At 47.9% G+C, this 20,160-nt stretch overlaps 1 protein-coding gene across 3 annotated transcripts in view; it reads left to right on the top strand.

Annotated features, from left to right (window-relative positions):
- The window catches only part of LOC140188829 (neurexin-1-beta-like), a 531,757-nt gene that overhangs the window by 462,888 nt on the left and 48,709 nt on the right, over positions 1 to 20,160 (top strand). For all 3 annotated transcript variants that reach the window (XM_072245481.1, XM_072245482.1, XM_072245483.1), the window contains exon 6: positions 4,977 to 5,055. In XM_072245481.1, coding sequence (XP_072101582.1) covers positions 4,977 to 5,055 — 79 coding nt within the window. The remainder of the gene's footprint in view (positions 1 to 4,976; positions 5,056 to 20,160) is intronic.

Genomic DNA, 20,160 nt, shown 5'->3' with positions numbered 1-20,160 from the left:
TCAGAAACTGATGATGGAGGGGAAGAAGCTGTCCCTGAGGTGCTGCGTGTGTGGCTTCAGGCTCCCGTGCCTCCCCCTTGATGGTAGTAATGAGACAAGGGAATAGGCCGGGTGGGGAGGGGCTGAATGGCCTGATTCTGCTACATGGTCTTATGATCCTGAGAACCTGAGTTAAATGGAGAGACTGAAGAGGTTCGGACTTCACTCCCTAGAGTGCAGGAGAATGAGGGGAGATCTGATTGAGGGGTACAAAATGATGAGGGGCATAGATTGGGTAAATGCGAGCAGACTTTTTCCACTGAGGTTGGGTGAGGTCATGGCTGAAGTGTGAAATATTTAACGGGCATCTGAGGGCGAGCTTTTCCACTCAGAGGGTGGTGCGAGTGTGCAACGAGCTGACAGTGGAAGTGGTGGACGTGGGTTTGATTGAAACGTCTAAGAGAAGTCTGATAGATAGATGGATGGGAGGGGTATGGAGGGGTGTGGTCCAGGTGCAGTTCAATTGGATGTTGCAGGAGGACCGTTTGACATGTACTAACGGGCTGAGAGGCCTGTTTCTCTGCTGTAGTACTCTATGCCTCTATAAAGTGAAAAGACCAATTAAAGAAACGAGGCCTCGACGGGCTCCTGCTGGTTGGTACGCACTGCTCCCGGCGAGGAGAGCAAGCAATATGAATACAGGTATTTTTCTTAATTAAAAAGTTGATCATTGATTTGCTACATAATTCATGGCTGCTCAGTACAAATCTCATGAGCTGTGTCAATGCTTCCGGCACGTTTGGCGGATCTGGCCTGCAGGCCGAGAAACAGGAGAGGTAAAAGTTTGAAGGCGGACGGTAATTATTCCGTGGACATGCAGCCAGATAGCCTTGGCAAAGAGCTCCTCCACTCCGCTGAGAAGCAAAGACCATTCTGCCCATTCAGTCTGCTGATGACCCCACTACTGTTGGCTGAGTCAAACGCCGTGACCAATCGGCGTAGGGGGAGAGATTGGAAATCTGGTTGAGTGGTGCCGCAACAACCACCTTTCACTGAAGATCAGCGAGGAGCTTCTAGTAAAAATAAAATGTGATCCCTGCTTCCCTGCTCCTTCCCCACGGTCCTGCTAGTTGTCTTCTATCAAGCATCTTTCCATTTCCTTTCCGAGACTCTCACCGACCGTTCACCACCTCGATAGGCGAAGAGTTCCCGAAAATGCTGACACACGGCACGTTTACTCATATCCACCCTCGTTCTTGGTCAGGGTCCCTAGTTCCTCGACAACGAGCTAAAGAGAGCAGCTGCTAATCCTGTCTTAACCCATCATGGTGTAGACCATAAAACCATAAGATATAGGAGCTGAATTAGGCCATTTGGCCCATTGAGTCTGCTCCACCATTTCATCATGGCTGATCCAATTTTTCTCTCAGCTCCAATCTCCTGCCTTCTCCCCTTATCCCTTCATTCCTGACCAGTCAAGAATCTATCAACCTCTTAATGATAACAAATGTCTTGGCTCCCATAGCCACATGTGGCAGCGAATTCCACAGTTCCACCACTCTCTGGTGAAAGAAATTCCTCCTCACCTCCGTTCTAAATGAACGTCTCTCTATTCTGAGGCTGTGTCCTCTGGTCATAGACACCCCACCATAGCAAACATCCTCTCCACATCCACTCTATCGAGACTTTTCAACACTCGATAGGTTTCAATGAGGTCACTATTAGTTCTTCTAATTTCCAGTGAGTACAGGCCCAGAGCCACCGAACACTCTTCATATGACAAGCCTTTCAATCCTGGAATCATTTTCATGAACCTCCTTTGAACCCTCTCCAATGTCGGCACATCCTTTCTGAGATAAGGGGCCCAAAACTGCGCTCAAAACTCCGTGTGAGGCCTCACCAGTGCCTCAATATAACATTCTTGCTTTTATATTCTAGTCCTCGTAAAATGAATGCTAACATTGCATTTGTCTTCCTCGTCACGGACTCAGTCTGCCAATTAACTTTTAGGAAATCCTGCACAAGGACTCACAGGTCCCTTTGCACCTCAGATTTTTAATTTTCCTTCCATCTAGAAAATAAGCCCATGTTTTTATTTCTTCTTTAGTTGAACACACATACAGACCCTCCTGGAGGAACTCAGGAATACTCTTGTGCACACTCAATACTCTTTCTACGCTGTAATTAATATTGTAGAGGGAAAACTTCCGGAAGTAAATCAGGAAGGTGTGATGAAGGGGTATTTGGTAGATTTAAGCAGGGTGGTGGAAACTAGTGGCTCTTTACAGCAATATATTCCAACTGTGCTGTGTACCAAGGCTGCATTGTCAAGGGGGTCAATATGGAAGGAAATGAACCTGCCCGAGAATCAGCAGTATTGGCTCCTGGTTATCTCTGGCTGTTCTGGCTGAAAGACAAAAAGATTCCCCAAGGATACCAGCTGCAAGCAGAAAATTGTGCAGATGTCAGTATTAAAGAGGCCTGATGTCCTTGGGACCTGTGGCAGCGAGATATAATTGGCACCCCTCTGCACAGCCCAATCAAGAAGGAAGCTTTCAGAAAGACAGGAAAGCAACAGACTCTGCTGGAGGCCGGAACCTTCCTCATCAACAACTGGTAAAGTGCAACCATTCGTAAAATGCCCATTTCTCTGCCTCTGCTATTTGCTTCTCCTGTGGCCTCAAGGTGGAACACAGAAGAGTGCAAATTAAGTTTCACTTTCGTAAAGCCCCACCTGGGAGGTGGGGTTATGGGCTGCCATCTCAAGTAGAGCTTTCAGCCTTGGAGGGGATTAGGCAAAATCCCTGGAATTAGAGCTGGATGGAGGATTGATTTCCAAGTAAGACTGTAACCTCTGGAGGATTAAAGATTAATGTGACAAGATTTTAAGACTGAAGGGGGTGGTCAGATTCAATAGTGTTAATTACCTCTACTGAGCTGCTTGTTGACATGAAAACCTCACCTTTCAGATACACTCTGGAACTATTCCCTCCTTCCCACCAAAACCTCTACAGGTGAGGCGAGGGCCTCCGTCAATCAGAGTTGCCTGGATGTGCAAGCCTGGGCAGTACGATATGGAGAGCAAGCTGTTGAAAATCTGTACAAACCCCTCAAAAAAAGAAGTATATTTGCATAGCCTTCAGCAGGACATTTTGGAGTGCCTGTGATGGGACGATCAGGGTTCGACTCCCACTGCCGTCTGTACCACCTCACTATGACAACGTGGGACTCCTCTGGGTGCACCCGTTTCCTCTCACGTTCCAAACTCATCTGGGTTAGGGTTAGTGAGGTGTGGAGAGCTATGTTACTACATATCTGGTCACACATGCACGTCCTCGGACTGTGGGCGTTGCTGCAAACAGCACATTTCACTATATGTTGTGCTGGACTCGTGACAAATAAAATTAATCTTTAAACATTTAAAGCTCTGAGTTGGGGTGGGTGTAGGGGTTGCACGCTTCAGTTGACTACTTCAAAAGTGAGACTGATGAATTTCTGCTGGGCCAGGACACAGGATTACAGAGCCATGGTGGATGCAACTACGAAGAAGGCACAACAGCAGCTATATTTCATTTGGAGTTTGAGGAGATTTGGTCTGTCACCAAAGACACTCGCAAATTTCCACAGATGTACCATGGAGAGCATTCTGACTGGCTGCATCACTGTCTGGTATGGGGGTTGAGGGAGCTGCTGCAGAGGATCAAAATAAGCTGCAGAGTTATAAACCCAGTCAGCTCTATCATGGGCCATATCCTCCATAGCATCCAGGGTATCTTCAAGGAGCAATGCCTCAAAGAGGTAGCATCCATCATTAAGGACCTCCATCACCCAGGACGTGCCCTCTTCTCATTGCTACCATCAGGGAGGAGGTACAGGAGCCTGAAGACACACACTCAATGATTCAGGAACAGCCTCTTCCCCTCTGCCATCCGATTTCTGAATGGACATTGAATCCATTTTACTTTTTAATCTCTATTTTTGCACTACTTATTTAATTTAACTATTTTTTTTCACAATTCACATTTTTCCCTATTATTATTGTACTGCTGCTGCAAAGACAACAGATTTCATGACATATGCTGTGGTATTAAATCTGATCCTGGTTGAGAGAAGCGGGAAAGGCTGAAGAGCTTCCCACACTCCGTAGGTACCGTACATCTCTCCCACTATTTCACTCGGAGCTCCGAGGAGGGGACCGGGGCGCAGCTGGTCGGTGTGCATCTAACAGCAGACGCACCCACACGATGCAGCTGACAAACCCAGAGTGGGAGACGGGGCAGTGTCCAGTAGGATGCTTGGCAAAGAATGGACTGGTGTCGGACAGTTGGATGGACATTGGGACCTGCATTTCTATATCCCTTTTCTCATTCCTTTCAGGATGACTGAAGCTGGCTCACTGGCAGCCGCTCTTGTAATTTTGGAAATGCTGTGGTCACGTTATGCACAGCAAGCTCCTACCCTCAGGAACATGGTTAAGTCGTCAAGTGGTTTGATTTTGCTCATCACGTTGGTCAATATTGGCCAGCAGAATCGACAATGGATGGGTGCTTGGGATATAGAGAGCAGGGATCAGTAAGCACTCCCAACACGTCTTCAAACAACCCGCTGGAGGAACTCAGTGGGTCAGGTAGCATCTCTGGGTGGGGAAGAGTTATCAACGTTTTGGCAGATGGATTGTGCTTCAGGCTCCAGTATCTGAAATCTCTTGAGACCATAAGACACTGGAGGAACTCAGGGGTACTCTTGTAGATAAAGAAGACTGGATGAACTCAGAGTCTCCATTGTCCATTCCATGGATCTTTTAGGTAAGAAGGCAGACAGGGTCTTGAGTTAAATCTGATCAGAAATCCAGGACCTAAAATGGTGGGAGCACCTACTGGAGCTCAGCCTGCACTACCGGCAGGTCTGTGCAATGAGGCGTGAATTGCAAAAGACAACCACACTGCATGCACGATCGATCTTGGAGTCTCAAACTGATCTTGTCCTCCCTCTTTCAGAACACAGATGACATTCTGGTGGCCTCTGCTGAGTGTCCAAGTGATGATGAAGACCTGCAGGAGTGCGAGCCCAGCACGGGTGAGTTTGCTAACAGGGGGGAGCTTGGTCGACCAGATTCCCTTCTCCTATCTTGGTCATGCACCAGTGTTCGACATGTTGTTCTGCAGCTCCTTCCCCCTCACTGCTCCTGCAAGTGTCTCACAGGCAGAGTGGGAGGCAGCCTGAACCAGCCCGGGTGCCTGTCCGGATCTCACAGACACGTTTTCCTGCTACTCATCAGCACCACTGTCTGCTGAGTTAGGCGAACTTTATCAGGGTTCCTGCTCATTCCAGTTGGAACAATGCCCATACTGTGTAACAACCACCACTGGTTCCCGTGTCATGTAATGGGTGTAGCATGAAGCTGGTGCATGCATAAACATTTTCATTCCTCTCTCTGTCTCTGTTTCTTTCTCTTTCTGTCTATCTCTCACTCTCTCTCCCTCCCTCTCTCCCTCACCCCCTCTCCATTTCCCTTCCTCTCTCTCCCCTCTATCCCTTTCCCTCGATCTCTCCCCCACTCCCTTTCCCTCTGTCTCTCTCTCTTTCACGCACTAGCAGCCTCTCAGTCTCCCCTCCCCATCTCTCACTGTTTCTCTTTCACTGTCTTTCTCAATCTCTCTCACACTGCCTTTCATAGCCTCTCTCTTTCTGACTGTCTCTCTCTCTGTCTCATTCTCTCTATCTGACTTTTTCCCAGTTTCCCTCTCTCTCACTCACTCTTTCTCCCTGTCTCTGTTTTACCCTCTCTCTCACTGCCCCCCCTCTCTCCCTCTCTCTCTCTCACACACACACACACGCGCACACACACACACACACACACACACACCCTGTTCACTCAGCTATAAATCACACACACCGACTTTATATTCCAATGAACACAAACAGAATCACAAAGCAGTTATGTACAGATAGCTGTGTAACCTTTGCCCAAATGTATACACACTCACACACACGTGCACACAAACAAATATACCAACTAAGCCATTCAGTCCTTCAGATATGTTGTTCTATCAACTGTAAGATCATCATGGTTTCTTTAGTACCTCATTTCCACATTCCGATCTGCATGACACCCCGCCCCTGTGACCTTCCAGTCTTTGTATCCACCAACCACCCCTCCCCTTGGCTCAAAAAAGAGTTCTGAGTGCTCCAATTCCATCATCCCTTGAGAAGTTTCAAAAACTCACCATCTTCCAAAAGAAGGAATTTTGCCTAAAATGGGTGATCTCCTAGACAGTGAGCCTGATTTTAGATTCTCCCACAAGAGAAAACATCCTCCCCAAATCCACCTTGTTGAAACCCCTCAGGGTCTTACATATCTCATTCAAATCCTCTCTCGCTCTACGTTCCAGCCAGTACAAGCCTAGACTACCCAAACTCTCCCCATATGACAACCTGCCCATCCCTGGAAGTAGTTTATTAAATCCCTCCTGAACTGCTTCCAGTGCATTGTCATATTTCCTTACACAGGGAGGCTGAGGGCGTGAAGAATTCTCTAAATATGATCTCTTCAACAGCCAATGCAATTGTAACATAATCTCTATTTTTGTATTCAATTCCCCAAGCAGCAAGCTCAAACAGTTTGTTAGCCTTCCTCATTAATTTGCTGAACTGCCTTCCAGCTTTTTACAAGTAATTCACTGAGACACCCGCATTCCTCTGCATCTCAGTTTGCCAAACATTCACCATTTAGATAATACTTATTTTCTGAACATCATGCTCCAATTCCCAGGTCCTTGCCCACTCAACATGCTTCCCAACCTGTCCTTCTGGTTAGCACCTCTATTTGCGTCCATACCTCTCCTTGTGATTATCACCTGTACCTGCTTCCCTACCTGTGCGTATGGTCAACACCTGTACGTGCTCCCCTACCTGTCCTGTGGTTATCACCTGTATGTGTACCCCTACCTGTCCTGTGGTTATCACCTGTACCTGCTTCCCACCTGTCCTGTGGTTTGCACCTCTCTTTGTGCTTAGTAGCTGTACCTGCTCCCCTACCTGTTATAGTCATAGAAAAATGCAGCACAGAAGCAGGCCTTTTGCCCTATCTAGTCCACAACAAATTATTGGGATGCCTTCTCCCATCGAACTGCACCTCCAAACATAGCCCTTCATATCCCTACTATCTACGTATCTATCTGAACTTCTCTTAAATGTTGAAATCGATCTCACATGCACCCCCTGTTCTGGCAGCTCATTCAACACTCTCACGACCCTCTTAGTGAAGACATTTCCCCTCATGTTCCACAAAAACTCTTCAACCTTCACCCTTAACCCATGATCTCCAGTTCTAGTCCCACACAACCTCAGTGGAAATAGCCTGTTTGCATATACCCCTCATAATTTTGTCTTCCCCTATTAAATTTCTTCTCAATCTTCAGTGCTCCATGAAATCAACTCCTAACCTATTCAATCTTTCCTTACAATTCAGATCCTCCAGACCCGGCAACATCCTTCTAAATTTTCTCTTATGCTCTTTCAACCTTATATTTTCCTCTTTCCTGTAGTCAGATGACCAAAATTCCACACAGTCCTCTGAATTCAGCCTCACCAATGTCTTATACAGGCAATACACACAAAATGCTGGAGGAACTCAGCATCTATGGAAAAGAGAATAGTCGACACTTCAGACCAAGACCCTGATCTAATGAAGGGTCTTGGCCCAAAACATCGACTGTACTCCTTTCCATAGATGCTGCCTGGCCTGCTGAGTTCCTCCAGCATTTTGTGTGTGTTGCTCCGATTTCCAGTATCTACAGATTTTCTCTTGTTAATGTCTTACACAACTTCAACGTAACATCCCATCTCTTGTACTCAGTACTTTGATTTATGAAAGCCAATTTGCCAAAAGCTTTCTTTATGACCCTATCTGCTTGTGATGCCACTTTCAATGAATTATGGACCTGTGTTCCCAGATCCCTTTGTTCCTCCATACTCCTCAGTGACCTTCCGTTCACAATGTAAGACTTACCCTGGTTGGTTGTATCAAAGTTCAACACCTCGCACTTGTCTGCATTAAATTCCATCTACCATCTTTCAGCCCATTTTTCCAATCCATCCAGATCCCACTGTAATAGTCTTCTTCACTGTCCACTGCACCCCCAATGTTGGTGTCATCTGCAAATTTGCAGATCCAGTTAACCACATTATCATCCAGATCATTGATATAGATAACAAACAACAATGGGCCCAGCACCGATCCCTATGGCACTCTACTAGTCACAGACTCCAGTCAGACAACCATCTACAACCACTCTCTGGTTTCTCCCATAAAGCCAATGTATTCTCCAGTTTACCAACTCATCTTGAATGCCGAGGAACTGAACCTTCTTGACCAACCTCCCATGCGGAACCTTGTCAAATGCCTTGCTACAGACCGTGTGAAAAATGTCCACTGCCTTGCCTTCATCCGCTTAGAATACCATCCAATAACCTTCCCACTCAGGCTCACTACCTATAATTCACTGGTTTATTCTTCAAGCCTTCCTGAAACAGTGGAACAACATTGTCTGCCTTCAGATCCTCCGGTCGCACTGCTGTCGCTAAGGATGTTTTAAATATCTCTGCTAGGGCCCTGGCATTTTCTGCACTTGCCTTTCACAGAGACTGAGGGAACCCCCTGGGGATTTATCTCAGGAAGCAATCACACTGTACAGGGTCCACAGAGTTGGTAGTGTTATGTGTTATGTCTCACTTCTGTAGACTCTGTGCCTGTCTCCTGAGTATCTAGAATTGAAAAAATTCATCTGAGGTCTTCCCCAACTCTTTTGACTCTGCGTTTCCTGTTCCACACCATGAATAGCTTCACATTCCCCATTCTGTGGTACCAGCCACACGCACATTGTCCACATCCTCTGAAACATATCTGCACCTCATGCCCTTCTCCATCTGGTCCCTCCTTCCTGACCATCTTTACACCCTCCTCCCTCCTCTACTTATTCACTATCCTGATCATCTCCTCCTCCCTCCTGATCGTCTCCACCCTCCCTCCTGTGCACCTCCTCCCTCCTGATCATCTCCTCTCTCCCTACTCCTAATCATATTCTCCTCCCTCTTGATGATCTCCTCCTCCCTCCAGATCATCTCCTCTCTCCCTACTCCTAATCATATTCTCCTCCCTCCTGATTATCTCCTCCTCCCTCCTCCTGATTATCTCTTCCCTCCTGATCATCTCCTCCCTCCTGATCATCTCTTCCCTCCTCCTGATCATCTCCTCTCTCCCTACTCCCAATTATATTCTGATCAGCTCCTCCCTCCTGATCATCTCCTCCCTCCTCCTGATCATCTCCTCTCTCCCTACTCCCAATTATATTCTGATCAGCTCCTCCCTCCTGATCATCCCCTCCCTTCTCCTGACCATCTCCTCCCTCCCTTGATCATCTCCTCCCTCCTCGATCATCTCCTCCCTCCCTCCTGATTATCTCCTCTTTCTCTCCGACTGATCATCTCCCTTTTTTCTTGATCAACTTCTCTCACCCTCCATATAACCCTTCCTCCTCATGATCATCTCTTTGCTCCCTCCTGATCAGCTCCTCACTCTTCCTGATCATCTTCTCCTTCCTCCGATATCACATCCTCCCTTGATCATCTCCTTCTTGACGATCATCACCTCCCTTCCTCCTAATTATCTCTTCCCTCCATCCTCCTCATCATCTCCTCCCACCTCCAGATCATCTCCCCCACCTCCTGATCAACTCCACCCTCCTCCTGATGTCATCTGCTCACTCACACAGGATCAGCTCCTCCCTCCACATGATCATTTTCTCCCTGCAAATCATCTGCCTTTTTCTGATCATCTCCTCCCTCATGATCATCTCCTCCCTTCTCCTGATCATTTCCTCCCTTCCCCACTATCATCTCCTCCCTCCTCATGAGCATCGGATCTCTCCTGGTCATCTCCTTCCTCATTCTTCCTGCGATCCGGAGGACCCTCCCCTGCTGATCATCACCTTTCTTCCTCCAGATCACTTCCTGCTTCTACCTGATCATCCCCTCTCTCCCCATCATCTCCTCCCTCTCTATCATCTCCTACGTCCTCCTGATTATCCCCTACCACCTCCTGATCATCTCTTTCCTCTTCCTGATTATCTCCTCCCTCCTTCCTGATCATCTCCTCCTCCCTCCTGATCATCCCCTCCTCCTTCCCGATCATCTCCTTACTTCTCCTGATTATCTCTCCCTTCTCCTGATCACCTCTTCCCTTCCTCCTCGTCACCTCTTCCCTCCCTCCTGATCATTTCCTTCCTTCCTCCTGATCATCTCCTCCCTCCCCTGATCTAATCTGTTTCCTCCTTCCTGATCATTTTTTCCTTCCATCTGATCATCTTTACACCCTCCTCCCTCTCGATATCATCTCCTCCCTCCTTCTGATAATTTCCTCCCTACCTCTTCATGATCTCAATTGGCCTCATATCAAAGTTTTAAAAAAATTCGAAGTATGTTCATTATATAAAAATAAGCAGTAGATATCAATAAATGAGATAAGGAGTCCCTGAAAGTGAGTCCATTGTTTGTGGGAACATTTCACTGATGGGGAAAGTGCAGTTATCCCCTATTGTTCTAGAGCCTGATGGTTGAGGGGAACAACTCTTCCTGGTGGTGAGAATCCTGAGACTCCTGTACCATCTTCCTGATAGCAGCAGCAAGAACAGAGCATGACTGGGTGGTGATGGTCCCTGATGATGATTGCTGCCTTCTGTCAATGTGCTCAGTGGTTTTGGGGGGGAGCAGTGGAGTTGTGGCAGTAGTGGTTTTACCCAGAACGGACTGGGCTGTATCCAAGCAACACACACAAAATGCTGAAGGAACTCAGCAGGCCAGGCAGCATCTGTGGATGAGTTCAGTCGATGTTTCAGACTGAGACCCTTCAGCAGGACTGGAGAAAAAAAAGATTAGTAAAGTTAAAAGGTGAAGGAATGGTGAACATTGAGAGACTGCTTTGCCGAACATGTACACTCCATCCACCAGAAAAAGCAGGAAGAACAGGAATTCTGCAGATGCTGGAAATTCAAGCAACACACATCAAAGTTGCTGGTGAACGCAGCAGGCCAGGCAGCATCTCTAGGAAGAGGTACAGTCGATGTTTCAGGCCGAGACCCTTCGTCAGGACTAACTGAAAGAAGAGTTAGTAAGAGATTTGAAAGTGGGAGGGGAAGGGAGAGATCGGAAATGATAGGAGAAGACAGGAGGGGGAGGGATGGAGCCAAGAGCTGGACAGGTGATTGGCAAAAGGGATACGAGAGGATCATGGGACAGGAGGTCCGAGAAGAAAGACAAGATGGGGGGGGGACCCAGAGGATGGGCAAGAGGTATATTCAGAGGGACAGAGGGAGAAAAAGGAGAGTGAGAGAAAGAATGTGTGCATAAAAATAAGTAACAGATGGGGTACGAGGGGGAGGTGGGGCCTTAGCGGAAGTTAGAGAAGTCGATGTTCATGCCATCAGGTTGGAGGCTACCCAGACAGAATATAAGGTGTTGTTCCTCCAACCTGAGTGTGGCTTCATCTTTACAGTAGAGGAGGCCGTGGATAGACATATCAGAATGGGAATGGAATGTGGAATTAAAATGTGTGGCCACTGGGAGATCCTGCTTTCTCTGGCGGACAGAGCGTAGATGTTCAGCAAAGCGGTCTCCCAGTCTGTGTCGGGTCTCGTCAATATATAGAAGGCCACATCGGGAGCACCGGACGCAGTGTATCACCCCAGCCGACTCACAGGTGAAGTGTCGCCTCACCTGGAAGGACTGTCTAGGGCCCTGAGTGATGGTAAGCGAGGAAGTGTAAGGGCATGTGTAGCACTTGTTCCACTTACACGGATAAGTGCCAGGAGGGAGATCAGTGGGGAGGGATGGGGGGGAACGAATGGACAAGGGAGTCGCGTAGGGAGCGATCCCTGCGGAAAGCAGGGGTGGGGGAGGGAAAGATGTGCTTAGTGGTGGGATCCCGTTGGAGGTGGAGGAAGTTACGGAGAATAATATGTTGGACCCGGAGGCTGGTGGGGTGGTAGGTGAGGACCAGGGGAACCCTATTCCTAGTGGGGTGGCGGGAGGATGGAGTGAGAGCAGATGTACGTGAAATGGGGGAGATGCGTTTGAGAGCAGAGTTGATAGTGGAGGAAGGGAAGCCCCTTTCTTTAAAAAAGGAGGACATCTCCCTCGTCCTGAAATGAAAAGCCTCATCCTGAGAGCAGATGCGGCAGAGACGGAGGAATTGCGAGAAGGGGATGGCATTTTTGCAAGAGACAGGGTGAGAAGAGGAATAGTCCAGATAGCTGTGAGAGTCAGTAGGCTTATCGTAGACATCAGTGGATAAGCTGTCTCCAGAGATAGAGACAGAAAGATCTAGAAAGAGGAGGGAGGTGTAGGAAATGGACCAGGTAAATCTCACATTGGCCACCATTTTAATTCCACTTCCCATTCCTCTTCCAGTATATCTATGCATGGCCTCCTCTACTGTCGCGATGAGGTCACACTCAGGTTGGAGGAACAACACCTTATATTCTGTCTGGGTAGCCTCAAACCTGATGGCATGAACAATGATTTCTCGAACTTCCAGTACTGGCATCCCCATCCCCCTTTCCCTCTCTCACCTTATCTCTTTGCCTGCCTATTGCTTCCCTCTGTGCTCCTTCCCCCTTTTCTTCAATCCACGGCCATCTGTCCTCTCCTGTTAGGTTCCCCCTTCTCCAGCCCCCTACCTCTTTCACCAATCGACTTCACAGCTCCTTACTTCATCCTCCCCTTCAGGTCTCACCCATCACTTTGCGTTTCTCTCTCCCCTCTCCCCACCTTTTAGTTCTACTCCTCATCTTTTTATCTGCAGTCCTGCTGAAGGATCTCATTGTGAAACGTCAACTGTACTCTCTTCCATAGATGCTGCCTGGCCTGCTGAGGTCCCCAGGCACTTTGTGCGTGTTGTTGCTTGGATCTCCAGCATCTGCAGGTTTTCTCGTGTTTGTGGGCTGTATCCATCAGTTTCTGAAGGATTTTCTGTCCAAGGGAATTGGTGATTCCATAAGAGGCCGTAATGCAGCCAGTCAGATACTCTGCACCACACACCTATAGCTTGTCAAAGTTTTAGATGTCTTGCTGAATCTACAGACTCCTAAGGAGGTAGAAGTACTGCCATTTGGCTCAGGCGTTCAGTGATACTGGTTGTCAGTAGGTGGAGCTCAGTCCCTGTCTAGGGGATTCACTCATCACAGTCTGTCAACTTGACAATCGCCCAGTTATCTTCACACTTTGCTTTGTCGTCTAACTATTTTGTAACCCATTACCGTAGCACCAATGACCCCCTCTTCTCCCGTCTTCACCCCTGCTCCTCTTCCTGAACACCCTGCTCTGTTCTTCTGCCTGCTCTGGATCTTTTTGTCGCTGACCACCAACCATCTTGACTTTAACACTCCTCTCTCCAATCCTAACCTTACTCCCTCTGAATGTGCTGCTGTCCACTCTCTCTGCACTAATCCAAACCTCACCATTAAATCCACAGATAAAGAGACCTGACAGACTGGTCTCTACCTTGCTGAGGTGAGGCAGCAACTCTCAGGCACCTCCTTTTACTTAGCCCCTGAACAGGACCCCACTAAGGTGCACAGTCTCCCACCCACTGCCACCAACCTCATGGACTCTGGGGATCTCCCATCCACTACCACCAACCTCATGGACTCTGGGAATCTCCCACCCACTGCCACCAACCTCATGGACTCTGGGGATCTCCCACCCACTGCCACCAACCTCATGGACTCTGGGGATCTCCCACCCACTGCCACCAACCTCATGGACTCTGGGGATCTCCCACCCACTGCCACCAACCTCATGGACTCTGGGGATCTCCCACCCACTGCCATCAACCTCATGGACTCTGGGGATCTCCCACCCACTGCCACCAACCTCATGGACTCTGGGGATCTCCCACCCACTGCCACCAACCTCATGGACTCTGGGGATCTCCCACCCACTGCCACCAACCTCATGGACTCTGGGGATCTCCCACCCACTGCCACCAACCTCATAGTTCCAGTACCCATCACCTCCCATTTCTACCTCCTACCCAAGATCCATAAACCTGCCTGTCCAGCTAGACCCATTGTTTCTGCCTGTTCCTGCCCCACCGAACTTGTATCTGCATATCACAAGTCTGTTTAGTCCCCCCTGGTTCAGTCCCTTCCTGCCTACATCTGTGACACTTCACGTGATCTTGATCTTTTCAATGACCTTAAGTTCCCTGACAGCGATCATCTCATTTTCACAAAGGATGTCCAGTCCCTCTCCACCTCCATCCCCCATCAGGTGGGCGTTAAAGCTTTCTGCTTCTTTCTGGACAACAAAGCCAATCAGTTCCCCTCCACCACCAAGTTCCTCACTCTCAATAATTTCTCCTTTGGCTCTTCCCACTTCCTTCAAACCAAAGGTGTAGCCATAGGCGTTTGCACGGGTCCTACGTATACCTGCCTTTTTGTTTGCTACATGGAACAGTCTGTGTTCCAAACCTACTCTGGTATCGCATCCCAACTCTCCTGAACTATGTTGACAACTGCATTGTTGCTGCTTCTTACACCCATGCTGAGCTCATTGACTTCATCAACTTTGCCTCCAACTTCCACCCTGCCCTCAAATTTACTTGGTCCATTTCCAACATCTCCCTCCGCTTTCTCAATCTTTCTGTCTCCATCTCTGGAAACAGTCGATCTACTGATATCTTTTATAAACTCAGTGACTCTCACAGCTATCTTGACTCTACCTCCTCCCACTCTGGCACTTGTAAAAATGCCATCCGCTTCTCTCAGTTCCTCCGTCTCCACCGCATATGTTCTCAGGATGAGGCTTGTCCTCGTTCTTCAGAGAAAAGGGGCTTCCCTTCCTCCATCATCGATGCTGCCCTCACCCGCACCTCCTTCATTTCACACATGTTCGCCCTCATCCTTACGCCTGCCACCACAGCAGGGATAGGGTTCTCTTGTCCTCACCTACCACCCTACTAGTCTACGCGTCTAGCACATCATTTTCCGTAACATCCGCCATCTCCAGGAGGATCCCACCAGCAAGCACATCTTTTCCTCGCCCTCACTTTGCACAGGGATCGACTCCCTTGCCCACTCATCCCTCCCCGCCAATCTCCCTTCCAGTACTTATCCTTGCAAGCGGAATAACTGCCACACCTGCTTCTGCATCTCCTCCCTCACCAGCGTTCAGGGCCCCAAAGGGCCCTTCCGGGTGAGGCGACATGTCAGCTGTGAATCCGTTGAGGTCATCCATTGTACCCAGTGTTCCCGGTGTGGCTACCCGTATATCGGTGAGGCCTGACGTAGGTTGGGAGACCGCTTCACCGAGCAACTCCGCTCCGTCCACCAGAAAAGGTGGGACCTCCAGGTCACCGCCCATTTCAATTCTACTTCCCATTCACATTCCGACATGTCAGTCCGTGATTGTGATTGTGTGGGCAGCGGGAAAATCATCCTCCTTGTGCTTCCTGATCTCATTACTTGAGGTTCAGTGTCACGCAACCTACCTTGATCTGGCCCACACCTTCATTAACCAGGTCCAACACTTATTGGAATCTTCCTCCTCCGTATGGTGATGAATGTGCTAAGATGATTGTGTTATTGCTTATGGTGTGGGGCCAGGGGGCGGGGGGGATGTATTGTAGGGAATGAATGCTCAGGTGTGGGGGTGTACAAGCCAGCGTTTGTGGGAGTGTGAGGGCCAGCGTTAGCTTTAGAGTTAGGGGTAGGATTAGGATGTAGTTATGTGGGCAGTGGGAAAATTAACTCTCTTGTGTTTCTAGATCTGGTTACATAAGATTCAGTATCACTTGGCCCTATCAATTGGATTTGGCCAATACATTTCATTCAACTGGTCCAACATTACTTGGCTTTATAAAACATAGAAACATAGAAACATAGAAAATAGGTGCAGGAGTAGACCATTCGGCCCTTCGAGCCTGCACCGCCATTTATTATGATCATGGCTGATCATCCAACTCAGAACCCTGTACCAGCCTTCCCTCCATACCCCCTGACCCCCGTAGCCACAAGGGCCATATCTAACTCCCTCTTAAATATAGCCAATGAACTGGCCTCAACTGTTTCCTGTGGCAGAGAATTCCACAGATTCACCACTCTCTGTGTGAAGAAGTTTTTCCTAATCTCGGTCCTAAAAGGCTTCCCCTCTATCCTCAAACTGTGACCCCTCGTTCTGGACTTCCCCAACATCAGGAACAATCTTCCTGCATCTAGCCTGTCCAATCCCTTTAGGATCTTATACATTTCAATCAGATCCCCCCCTCAATCTTCTAAATTCCAACGAGTACAAGCCCAGTTCATCCAGTCTTTCTTCATATGAAGGTCCTGCCATCCCAGGAATCAATCTGGTGAACCTTCTCTGTACTCCCTCTATGGCAAGGATGTCTTTTCTCAGATTAGGGGACCAAAACTGCACACAATACTCCAGGTGCGGTCTCACCAAGGCCTTGTATAACTGCAGTAGTACCTCCCTGCTCCTGTACTCAAATCCTCTCGCTATAAATGCCAGCATACCATTCGCCTTTTTCACCGCCTGCTGTACCTGCATGCCCACTTTCAATGACTGGTGTATAATGACACCCAGGTCACGTTGCACCTCCCCTTTTCCTAATCGGCCACCATTCAGATAATAATCTGTTTTCCTATTTTTGCCACCAAAGTGGATAACTTCACATTTATCCACATTAAATTGCATCTGCCATGAATTTGCCCACTCACCCAACCTATCCACGTCACCCTGCATCCTCTTAGCATCCTCCTCACAACTAACACTGCCGCCCAGCTTCGTGTCATCCGCAAACTTGGAGATGCTGCATTTAATTCCCTCATCCAAGTCATTAATATATATTGTAAACAACTGGGGTCCCAGCACTGAGCCTTGCGGTACCCCACTAGACACCGCCTGCCATTCTGAAAAGGTCCCGTTTATTCCAACTCTTTGCTTCCTGTCTGCTAACCAACTCTCCACCCACACCAATACCTTACCCCCAATACCGTGTGCTTTAAGTTTGCACACTAATCTCCTGTGTGGGACCTTGTCAAAAGCCTTCTGAAAATCCAAATATACCACATCCACTGGTTCTCCCCTATCCACTCTACTGGTGTGCCCTGCACAATTAATCATCAGCAGTGTAACCTGGGGTCCTCAGCTGTTTCGAGTCAACTGCCATGCTGAGGCCGCACTCAGGCTGGAGGAGCGACACCTTGTACTCTGTCTGGGTAGCCTCTAACCTGATGGCATGAACATCGATTTCTCAATTGTCTGGTGATCGTCTCGCTCCTCCTTCACCATTCCCCATTCCTGATTCCTTCTCTCACCTTATCTCCTTGCCTCCATCACCCCCCCCCCAGTGCTTCTCCTTTCTTCCAGTCTCTTCTGTCCTCTCCTATCAGATTCTCTCTTCTGCAGCTCTTTATCTCTCTCACCAATCAGCTTTTTCCTTCACCCTCTCCCCTCCTCTTGGTCTCACCTATCACCTACCACCATGTACTCCTTCCTCCCCTCCCCTGCCTTCTCACCCTGATTTCTTCCCCCTTCCTTTCCGTTCCTGATGAACGGTCTCGGCCTGAAACGTCAACTCGTCACTCTTTCCCATAATTGCGTCCTGACCTGCTGAGCTCCCCCAGCATTTTGTGCGCATTGCTCTGGCTTTCCGGTATCAGCAGATTTTCTCATGTTTGTGACCCTGAACCTGCCTCCAGCGTGGGATCTTAGTGGACACTCTCTGGAAATCCAAATACACCACATTGACTGGCCCACCCTTATCTATCCTGCAAGTTGACAACTTGAGGAGATTAGTCAATACTGTTTGATAAACCCAAGCACTTCGGTTCAGTTTTATTGTTCTCTGTAGAATATTTCACTATTACGTGCTTCCAGGCAGATTCCAACAATTTCCCCGTCACTGACATTAGACAAAGAGGTCAGTAGTTTCCCTTTGTTTTTCTTCTCGTCCCTTAAACAGTGGCTCACATTTGCTCTTCTCCCATGCACAGAAACAACTCCTGAATGTACTCTATGGAATTTGGCAAGATGACAAACCAAGTGTTCACTATCTTGGTCAACACCCCTTTCAGAGCTCTGGAGTGTAGAACAGTGGGTTCTTGGGATTAATCACTTTTTAACGTCCACTTGTGTTTTTTTCAATAACTGCATAGCCCTCTGAAACTGATTCCCTTTGGTGCTTCATCATTGCTCAAACCCTCGGTCCATAACCCTTAGTTCTCTGGTATTTCTGGCAAGACTTTGTGTGCCTTTTCCAGTGAAGAATTACTTCATTTCATCCGATATTTCCTCAAGCCCTTCTCATTTTATACAGCAAAGTTTCGAGCGACATTCATTATCAAGATATGTATACAGTATACAAGCATGAGGTTTGTCCACAAAACAAAGAACCATAGAACCCATTTAAAGAAAAATCCCACAAGACCAGCAAACACCCGGCTCGCAGAAAGAAAGAACAAATAGCGCAAACAGTAAAATGTGAGCAAATAACACGCAGACTTTGAATGGCAGGGTCCCCGAAATGGTTCAAGAGCCACTTCCACTGAGTCAGTCAGTTGAGAGCCGTGTTGATGCTTGCAGGCCACAGCCGGAGAGCCAGTTCTATGCTCACTCAAGTCGAACAAATAGAGAAAAAAAAACAGTAAACAAAAACGTGTCCCCGAAAGTGAGTCGACAGCTGTGGAGTGCGTTCAGTGGGGAGAACCGCAGCGACCCCTGTAAATGAGGCTGCGACCGAAGCCGGGGTGATCCGGCTTTGCAGAGTGGGACCCGAGACTCCTGCACCCACCAGATGCAGCGAGAGGGAGACCAGCCAAACGCAGGCAGACAGCCATTCATTTTGCACTCTCATCCTCCTCAATGTTAATCTTGCTCGATGCTTTAATGGCTGTATAGTAATGGAGCTGACCACGTGTGCGCGTTCTGCCATTAGATTGCCGCCCATGCGCACGCCGCTGTCAACATCGCCGAAACCCCCAGGGGATCACAAAAGCGCCAGATGGTTTAGTCAGCTAAAAAATACAGACTTAAAATGGAAATTACAGGCTGCAATCGATCACATTTCGAGAGAAGAAATATATTTAAAAGAGTAGTTGTTTCTTGAGCGGTCTGCCGGATGTCGCCGCTAGTCACTGGCGCCATCTTGTGGGAAAATTGAACATTACAGTACAGGCCATGATGTTGTGCTGACCTGTTAACCAACCAACTAATTTCCTCATGAGTTTTCCCATCGCTCACTGTAGGGAACACCGTTTTTAAAACCCTCTTTTCAAGATCCCCTGTCCTGAACCACTTTTCCCTTTCTATATCCATACACAGGCTCTTCAGTTTTATTTTTAGCTTCATGTCGGTATCCTTCCTTTCTCTGTCCATTTCCTTGCTGAATTCTGAAATGTTTAAAATCCTCAAGCACATGTTATAAATTTCTTACTTGAAGTTACAGCTCTCTTTAGTTTCTGCCGGTAGCCCTGCAAGCACCACTTCTCTTGGATTTTGTTTTGTGCCTTAATGGAGTACAGTTTTCCTGTCATCTGTTTCTGTGCACTGTTTCTCTAAGACTCAGCCCCACTTGTCCACTACCCTACTTTTCAATGCGTTTTTCCAAACAGCTCCACCAACACTGTACCCTCAGTAGATTCTCTAATTTGGTTTCAGGGCTGTAGTTTTCGATTGAATTACACACCAGTTTTATATTAGATATCTATTATTTTATGTATTGTTATTTTGATATATTTCTGCATCCTACCCCTCTGTTCTGCAGTGTTCTAAACCATGGGGATAGAATAGACCTGAACCCTTTACCAGACATTTGTGTCTTTTCCCGTCTGTCAATGCTCTGCTGGAGGACCCCTTCACCTTTCCTGATCAATGCTAAAGCAGGGATTACTCCGGGAAGCTGGGTGTCACCTACTGATGTCCCGTTTGTAAACCGATGCCTGTCTGGTACAGTGCAAACTCTGTCTTACCCAGATGTGCTCTGTCGACTGCTGCGCTGAAACGTTGGTGTCACGTGAGAACACACATGCACACATACAAAGATGTATATATGTAAGCTCACATAACAATAGTGAACCAACAGAAATGCAAACATTCAAATAATATACAACTGTCACACAG

This window comes from Mobula birostris, chromosome 28, assembly GCF_030028105.1.
Source record: "Mobula birostris isolate sMobBir1 chromosome 28, sMobBir1.hap1, whole genome shotgun sequence".
Taxonomy (NCBI): Eukaryota; Metazoa; Chordata; class Chondrichthyes; order Myliobatiformes; family Myliobatidae; genus Mobula; species Mobula birostris.
The sequence above is the reverse complement of the archived record's forward strand: the minus strand, read 5'-3'. Positions and strand labels throughout refer to the sequence as shown.